At 45.0% G+C, this 8,932-nt stretch overlaps 1 protein-coding gene across 2 annotated transcripts; it reads left to right on the top strand.

Moving 5' to 3' along the window:
* Positions 1–2,743: 2,743 nt before the first annotated feature.
* LOC119531034 (carbonyl reductase [NADPH] 1) lies at positions 2,744–8,393 on the top strand. Of its 2 annotated transcripts, none has more exons than XM_037831774.1 (3): positions 2,744–3,386; positions 3,657–3,731; positions 7,711–8,393. In XM_037831774.1, the coding sequence occupies exons 1-3, from the start codon at positions 3,098–3,100 to the stop codon at positions 8,145–8,147; spliced, it is 801 nt and encodes a 266-aa protein (XP_037687702.1). In that variant the 5' UTR covers positions 2,744–3,097; the 3' UTR covers positions 8,148–8,393. The 2 variants fall into 2 exon arrangements, with proteins under 2 accessions (XP_037687702.1, XP_037687692.1); XM_037831764.1 differs by having other exon boundaries at positions 2,761–3,386; positions 3,624–3,731.
* The last annotated feature ends 539 nt before the right edge of the window (positions 8,394–8,932 follow it).

Here is an 8,932-nt window from a genome sequence, read left to right as displayed (position 1 = left end):
GAAAGTACCATAAAACTCCTAGAAGGTAATGTAGGAAAACGTCTTCAGGACCTTGTATTAGGCGGCCACTTCCTAGACTTTACACCCAAAGCACAAGCAACAAAAGAGAAAAGAGATAAATGGGAACTCCTCAAGCTTAGAAGTTTCTGCACCTCAAAGGAATTTCTCAAAAAGGTAAAGAGGTAGCCAACTCAATGGGAAAAAATTTTTGGAAACCATGTATCTGACAAAAGACTGATATCTTGCATATATAAAGAAATCCTACAACTCAATGACAATAGTACAGACAGCCCAATTATAAAATGGGCAAAAGATATGAAAAGACAGTTCTCTGAAGAGCAAATACAAATGGCCAAGAAACACATGAAAAAATGTTCAGCTTCACTAGCTATTAGAGAGATGCAAATTAAGACCACAATGAGATACCATCTAACACCTGTTAGAATGGCTGCCATTAAACAAACAGGAAACTACAAATGCTGGAGGGGATGTGGAGGAATTGGAACTCTTATTCATTATTGGTGGGACTGTATAATGGTTCAGCCACTCTGGAAGTCTGGCAGTTCCTTAGAAAACTAGATATAGAGTTACCATTCGATCCAGCGATTACACTTCTCGGTATATACCCGGAAGGTCGGAAAGCAGTGACACGAACAGATATCTGCACACCAATGTTCATAGCAGCATTATTCACAATTGCCAAGAGGTGGAAACAACCCAAATGTCCTTCAACAGATGAGTGGATAAATAAAATGTGGTATATACACACGATGGAATACTACGCGGCAGTAAGAAGGAACGATCTCGTGAAACAAATGACAACATGGATGAACCTTGAAGACATAATGCTGAGCGAAATAAGCCAGGCACAAAAAGAGAAATATTATATGCTACCACTAATGTGAACTTTGAAAAATGTAAAACAAATGGTTTATAATGTAGAATGTAGGGGAACTAGCAATAGAGAGCAATTAAGGAAGGGGGAACAATAATCCAAGAAGAACAGATAAGCTATCTAACGTTCTGGGGATGCCCAGGAATGACTATGGTCTGTTAATTTCTGATGGATATAGTAGGAACAAGTTCACAGAAATGTTGCTGTATTAGGTAACTTTCTTGGGGTAAAGTAGGAACATGTTGGAAGTTAAGCAGTTATCTTAGGTTAGTTGTCTTTTTCTTACTCCCTTGTTATGGTCTCTTTGAAATGTTCTTTTATTGTATGTTTGTTTTCTTTTTAACTTTTTTTTCATACAGTTGATTTAAAAAAGAAGGGAAAGTTAAAAAAAAAAAAAAAGAAAAACAAGGGAAAAAAAAGATGTAGTGCCCCCTTGAGGAGCCTGTGGAGAATGCAGGGGTATTCGCCTACCCCACCTCCATGGTTGATAACATGACCACAGACATAGGGGACTGGTGGTTTGATGGGTTGAGCCCTCTACCATAGGTTTTACCCTTGGGAAGACGGTTGCTGCAAAGGAGAGGCTAGGCCTCCCTATGGTTGTGCCTAAGAGCCTCCTCCCGAATGCCTCTTTGTTGCTCAGATGTGGCCCTCTCTCTCTGGCTAAGCCAACTTGAAAGGTGAAATCACTGCCCTACCCCCTACGTGGGATCAGACACCCAGGGGAGTGAATCTCCCTGGCAACGTGGAATATGACTCCCGGGGAGGAATGTAGACCCGGCATCGTGGGACGGAGAACATCTTCTTGACCAAAAGGGGGATGTGAAAGGAAATGAAATAAGCTTCAGTGGCAGAGAGATTCCAAAAGGAGCCGAGAGGTCACTCTGGTGGGCACTCTTATGCACACTTTAGACAACCCTTTTTAGGTTCCAAAGAATTGGGGTAGCTGGTGGTGGATACCTGAAACTATCAAACTACAACCCAGAACCCATGAATCTCGAAGACAATTGTATAAAAATGTAGCTTATGAGGGTGACAATGGGATTGGGAAAGCCATAAGGACCACACTCCACTTTGTCTAGTTTATGGATGGATGAGTAGAAAAATAGGGGAAGGAAACAAACAGACAAAGGTACCCAGTGTTCTTTTTTACTTCAATTGCTCTTTTTCACTCTAATTATTATTCTTGTTATTTTTGTGTGTGTGCTAATGAAGGTGTCAGGGATTGATTTAGGTGATGAATGTACAACTATGTAATGGTACTGTAAACAATCGAAAGTACGATTTGTTTTGTATGACTGCGTGGTATGTGAATATATCTCAATAAAATGAAGATAAAAAAAAGAAATGTGGTTAGTGGAGCTAAAAGATTGAAATTGAAATTGCATTTAATTTTAACCATTTAAAATTTATATTTAAATGACCACTTGTGGCTAACAATTATCCTACAAGACAGCAAAGAAATGAAACGTGCCCCTATCGTCCCTTTCCCTCTCTTCTGAGTAGTAACAAGAAGGAAGAAAACTCGTTTTCCACCACCGATCTCATTTATAAACTTTCTGGAGTTCCATTTCCTCCTCTTAAAATGGGAATAATACGATGCATACTGAGATCAAGGATACCTAAGCTTTGATTTCACATACTTGGCAAGGAGGAGAGGTGAGGGAGGAGCATAGAAACATAATCTGTCATTTTCTTCCAGCTTAGAAGGCATTACAAAACTCGAGTTCCAAGGAGTTCAGTTCCAGCTATATTAAAAAAAAAAAAAAAAAATTCCGTATAAATGCCCAATTTCTCCCAATCATTCCGAGAAAAAAATGAATAGGCGGGAAAATACGAGAAAAATCCCTTGCAGAACGGGGATCAGGATCCAATTCGGTCTAGTCACGAGGCCAGTCCGTCGGAACTGTACTTGGCTGCAGGGCGCGCAGCCGCATGACTCCCCAGCCTCGGTTCGCAGCCGGCGGGTTTGAGAAGTGCGGCGGCCTCGCCCTCCTTGCACCCGCCCCACCCCGGGGCCGAGGGCGGGGCTGCGCCTGCGCACTCTCCCGGCGGTCCCGGGCGCGCGTCTCGGGTTCCCTCTGACTCTCACTCTCGGGTTCCCTGCGACTCTTGGTGCCCAGAACCAGGTCGTCCCGCCGCGCAGGTGCCCCGCGCCCTCGGATCTTCCGTCCCCCGGTCTCCCGGCCTCTTCCCCCGGCCATGTCGTCCTGCAGCCGCGTGGCGCTGGTGACCGGGGCCAACAAGGGCATCGGCTTCGCCATCACGCGCGAGCTGTGCCGGCAGTTCTCGGGGGACGTGGTGCTGACGGCGCGGGACGCGGCGCGGGGCCGGGCGGCCGTGCAGCAGCTGCAGGCCGAGGGCCTGAGCCCGCGCTTCCACCAGCTGGACATCGACGACCAGCAGAGCATCCGCGCCCTGCGCGATTTCCTCCGCAAGGAGTACGGGGGGCTCGACGTGCTGGTCAACAACGCGGGCATCGCCTTTAAGAGTAAGGGGCGGGCTGCTGGGGGGGGGCGGGGGTTGCTTCGGCGGGAGACGCTGCAAGGACCTTATCAAAACCGTAGGACTTTACCAAAAGCAGGCAAGTGGCACTGGCAGATAACATTAAAGAGGCGCAGGCTTTACATGGAGTTTACCTCTCTCATTTTTTTGTTTTTTGTTTCCTTCTTGGAATGTCACCACATCACTCCTGTTTACTAATTCTGTTCTCTTTCTCCTCTAAAAGCCGCTGATCCTACCCCCTTTCATATTCAAGCAGAGGTGACAATGAAAACAAACTTCTTTGGTACCCAAGCTGTGTGCAAGGAGTTGCTGCCCCTGATAAAGCCCCAAGGTAAGTTTGCAATGAGGAGGCCACACCTGAGTGCCTTTCCTGCTGGACCTGGCCCCTGGCTTCCCCTGATCCCATTCCCTAAGCTCTCTGCTCCTCACCTTGCCTGGCTGGGCTAAGCTGGCCTGTCCTTGTGCCTCCACCCTCCCGGGCAAGCCCCACCTCAGGACTTGGTCACTCACTTCTCCAAGTGCTTCGTGCAGACTGGTTATCACACCCCCTACTTTTCCTCATTCCTTAGGTCTTAGCTCAGGTGTCTCAGAGAGGCTCTGTGTATTCCCCTCACACATTGGATTCCCTGAGGACACCATCCTTGCCCTCTTCCCCTCCTCTCTGCTCTCAAGTGATCAAGTTCAGGCTGGTGGAGCCCTCACTGGTGCTAGTTCACTGGGCCCTGCTGCATCTCTGTCCCTGCCCAGGACACTCCCTCAGCTCCAGACCCACAGATTTATTTCCCTGCTTCTCTGTGGTCCCTTGTTTGCCTTCTTTTCTTCTTCCCTCCAGACCCTCCTCATCAAAAACAAACATTTCCAGAGGGTACTCACCCTTTCCCCTCAGCCATCTTCGCCAGTGACCCCTCTGTGCACCCAGCTGGGATTCTGGGGGTCACCGTGCCCTGTCCCCTTATAATCTTTTACCAGATCTTAAGATTTCGCCCACCATGTTTCTCCCCAATTCATCTCCCCCATCCCAGTTCCACCACTAGCCCTCGGCTGTCCTAAGTGATCTCCCTGCTTGAGTCTCTTCCTTTCCTTGCATTCTCCGTACTTTCTCTGCAGTCACTCTCCTACAGAACATCCCTTTTCCCTTTGGCGCAAAGTCCATTTCCACTTGGCGTGGCTTATCAGGACCTATGTAATCTGACCTTGATCCTTAGCTCGATTTCAGTCTCTTCATTGCACATAACAAATGCCATATTTGGTTGTAAACTATTCTAATACTTGCCCCTAGGTAGGTATAGGACAAAAGGGAACACCACCCACTAAATATACACCAGTTAAGACAAACAGGCACATTTAGAAAGATTAAAGTATGGGGCTTAGAATTCAGTATAGGCATGTACTGTTTGCCTTCAAGTCTGCTTTGGCAGGGGGTGGCCCTGCATCTTCTCCACACCCTGCTCTATTTCCCTGTCTGGTCGTACTGAAAAGCTCAGCTTCTAAGACTGGTTCACTAGAATCTCAAAAGGTAGCTTTTTTGAATGTCCCCTGCGTTCTCCACTGACCCGACACTTGAGGGCAGTGACACATCTTATATACACATAATTCACCTTGGAACTGGTTCTCCTGACTTCTGGCTGCCTTGCTTTCCCTGCGTCACTGTGTTAGTTCTTGCTGTGCCTGGGCTGGGTTTCAGGCTGAGGAATGAGTGCATTCATGGACTCACAAAGGCAGGCTTTATGCAAACAAGTTCTATTGCATGGGACACCTCGAATTTAATGGGAATTTAGTCACATGCTGTATTTTCACAGTGAGCAGTGTTTTCTTGCCTTTTGGAAACATTGTTTTTCTTCCATTTTGCTGGGAAAAGATAAACAGCAGTTCATGTTGTTTTGACTTTATTCCACCCTCTTTGGAGTGAAAATCTGGGAAAAATCCCTAGCCAAGGTAACCTCGTGGAAATACTGTCCCTGAATCTCAGAACCTGGGATACAAAGAGCAACTAGGAATGGTTTCGATGTGATCTCTTTGGGTGGCAGAAAACATCAGAGAGGTAATTAGTGATCAGTGAGTTGTTCACATAGAAGTGGAAGAAAGGCAGGGGTGTCGCCACTGTGAGGATTACTGAGTGATAACAGTTCACAGCTAGATACAGATTATTTTTAATTGATAATAATTACAAATTATTTTAAGTATTATTAATAATAAAATAAAGTTACTCAGGAATACTCTCCCCACACAAAAAGTTAAAAGTGAAGCTATCACCCCATTTACCCACCACCCAGCTCAGGCTAGGAGACTGTGATTTTTTTTTTATTAAGTTATATTTTGTATATTGATGAAAAATAGGTGTTTCCAACCTTGATTCAAAGCCTTTCAGCTTTCTAAAACCTGAAAATCACTAGAGGATGGATAGGGTAAATGACGGCAGCAAAGGTGTCTTCCACTTTTAATATTTTGTGATCTGTGCAGGGTGATGGAACGGACATGGCTTGATGCTACGTGCTAAGCATTTTACATTATTTTCCCATTTTACTGAGGAAAACGTGAAGGCATAAAGGTCCTCAAGGTCACAGGCACAGTGGAACTTAGATGTAACTCCTGTGACTCCCTGAGCTGTTGTTCTTCCCATGACACAATGGTTTTCAAATACTTTTTACTGAGGATCCCTTTTGTCTTAGTTTACTAGGCTGCCATGACGAATACCACACAGTGGAATGGCTGAAACAAAGGGAATTTATTGGTTCACAGTTGTGAGGCTAGAAGTCCAAAATCTAGATGTTGGAGAAAGGCTGGCTTTCTCCCTGAAGACTGGCTCGTGCCGGCTGCTGACCGTCCTTGGGGTTCCTTAGCTTCCCATCCCATAACAATGTCATCTCCTTTCTCTCCCAGGATCCCAGTGATGTCCAGCTTTTCCCCATGACCTTCTCTGACCCTGGCTTCCCATTTCTCCCCTTTATAAGGCCTCCTGTAATCCAGATCAAGGCCCACCCTGCTTCAGCTGGCCACACCTACACTGAAAATAACATCCTTAGGAGGTCCTGTTTACAGTGAGTTCACACCTGCAGGAATGGGGATTAAGATTAAGAACAGGTATAAATTGAGGTCCATCACTGAACCTACTGCACCTTCAGATGAAGCCTTACCCTACAGGTCAATGTGGCCATTGGTCAAGAGGCCCCATCTTTCTCCCCATTGGCCTCCAGGGTGACTCAGGGAGCCAAAGGGCTCCAGGAGGCACAATTTTAAAACACTGAAGCATTGCATGAAGACCCTTTATCAGGCCAGAGACTGTAAAAGCAGGTACCCTTAGACTTAGAAAAGACAGACAAAGGAAAGAATGTCATCAATACAAAATTATAGGTCTAGAGAAGCCAGGTGTGGACCTAGTTCCTCTGTCATAGACTGTTACAGCCAAGAATGTTTGGAGGTTGGTTGCTCAAGAGATGACATGATGTATTACACTTCTAATACAATGTTCCAGATGCAATTCCCTTATCAGATATAGAGTTGCAAAAATTTACTCTCATTTTCTGGGTTGTCTGTTCATTTCCTTATTACTATCGTTGAAAGCATACACGTTTTTTATTTTTATGAAACCCAGTTTATCTGTATTTTCTTTGTTGCTTGTGCCATTGGTATATATAAGAAACTACCACCAAATGCAAAGTCAGGGAAGATTTGTCCCTATATTTTATTCTAAGAATTTTATACTTTTAGTGCATTCATTTAGCCTTTACATTTAGCATCTGAGAAATGTTGTTTCCCTGCGCCTCCTCGGAAGATACCATAGCCTTCATCTGAGAATTCAGGGCATGTGCCTGGAGTGGAGATTCCCTACTCTGCACTGGGTTGGGGAAGGGAGAGAGCGGGTCATGGTTCAAATGCCGTGAACTCTCAGGGTTCTCACCAACTTTCAGTAGATTTTCTTGAATCAGTAATTCTTCATTTGTTGTGTACCCTCAGGATCATTTCCAGACTTTGAATTGTCATTTTTTTTTCTATAATTTTCGTCATTTGCTTTGAAAGCAGGTCCATGTAGTTCTTTACATTGGCATTACTTATTTACTGCTTTTTAAGTGAAATGTTTGATTTCTGTAAGATTGGAGAATAAGACAAACCCTCAGATCCTTTCATCCAGATTTAAAAATAAAAGATTCTTACTCATGATAATAAAACAGATAAAACCCTATTTGTTTTCCGCAGTGTATAAATATGTTCTCTTCATTCCTTCTTGGCCCCATATGCCAAGTGATCGATGAATTTGTCATTCATTGTTGCTGGGCATGTCTTTGTACATAATGATCTGGGTTGTATTTCAGGCAGAGTGGTGAATGTGTCTAGCATGGTTAGTGTTGGCACTCTTAAAAGCTGCAGCCCAGAGCTGCAGAAGAAGTTTCGAAGTGAGACCATCACGGAGGAGGAGCTGGTGGGGCTCATGAACAAGTTTGTGGAAGATACGAAGAATGGTGTGCACCAGAAGGAGGGCTGGCCCAATACTGCGTATGGAGTGTCGAAGATCGGCGTCACAGTCCTGTCCAGAATCCAAGCCAGGAAACTCAGTGAGCAGAGGAGAAGCGACAAGATACTCCTGAATGCCTGCTGCCCAGGGTGGGTGAGAACCGACATGGCAGGGCCCAACGCCACCAAAAGCCCTGAAGAAGGAGCCGAGACACCAGTGTACTTGGCCCTTCTGCCCCCAGATGCGGAGGGGCCTCACGGGCAGTTTGTTTCAGAGAAAAAAGTGGAACAGTGGTGAGCGCCATAACAGCTCCATCCCAGCTCCAACCCTGGGTTATTTTACTCCCTGTCTTCCTTCTACCAAAAATACACTTAACACTTATCACAAACAGCCCTGTTGAGCACTGATTTTGAGTTGCCTAACTAATTTTTTGAAGTCTTTTGTGATTTCCTCTATAATACTATATATAGGGGTAAAAAGGTGTAATTGATAAAGATAATGATTGAAAATTAATAGATGAATAAATGGTTCTTTATAAATGTCCATTTGTGCAGATTATTGTGTTATAAACCAGCTTCATGTCAGAAGTATAATAGATATACTAAAAGTTGGGTTCAGGCAAGGGACAGTATAACCCAGGGGTGGGCAGACTTTTCCTGTAGAGGGTCAGATAGTGAATATCTTTGGTTTTGCAGACCACGTGGCCTCTGTAACAACTACTCACATCAGCCACTGTAGCACAAAACCAGCCATAGAGAATATGTAAACCATGAGTGTAGCTGGATTTCCCCACAGGCTATGGTTTACCCACCTCTAATAGAACATGAATACTGAGAAAGGCAAGACCCAGGTGTGAATTTACCAGGGAGTTGCTTTTGTCAGCAGAGCCATTGCAGCAGGTGGTTCCGAGGTGTGAAGGGATGGGCAGACCCACAGCTGTTGGCACAATCTTTGCGGGTCAAGACATGAGGTGACTCTCTGGACATTTCCAGTGGAACATTGATTTCCTGTCTGCCTTTTCTCCCATTTCCCCACACTTACAAGAGTAGCTCTCCTACAGTTTACATTTAAGGTGAAATGAC

The sequence above is a fragment of the Choloepus didactylus genome, chromosome 1 (assembly GCF_015220235.1).
Source record: "Choloepus didactylus isolate mChoDid1 chromosome 1, mChoDid1.pri, whole genome shotgun sequence".
Lineage (NCBI taxonomy): Eukaryota > Metazoa > Chordata > Mammalia > Pilosa > Megalonychidae > Choloepus > Choloepus didactylus.
Note: the sequence above shows the minus strand (reverse complement) of the source record. Positions and strands in the feature narration are given on the sequence as shown.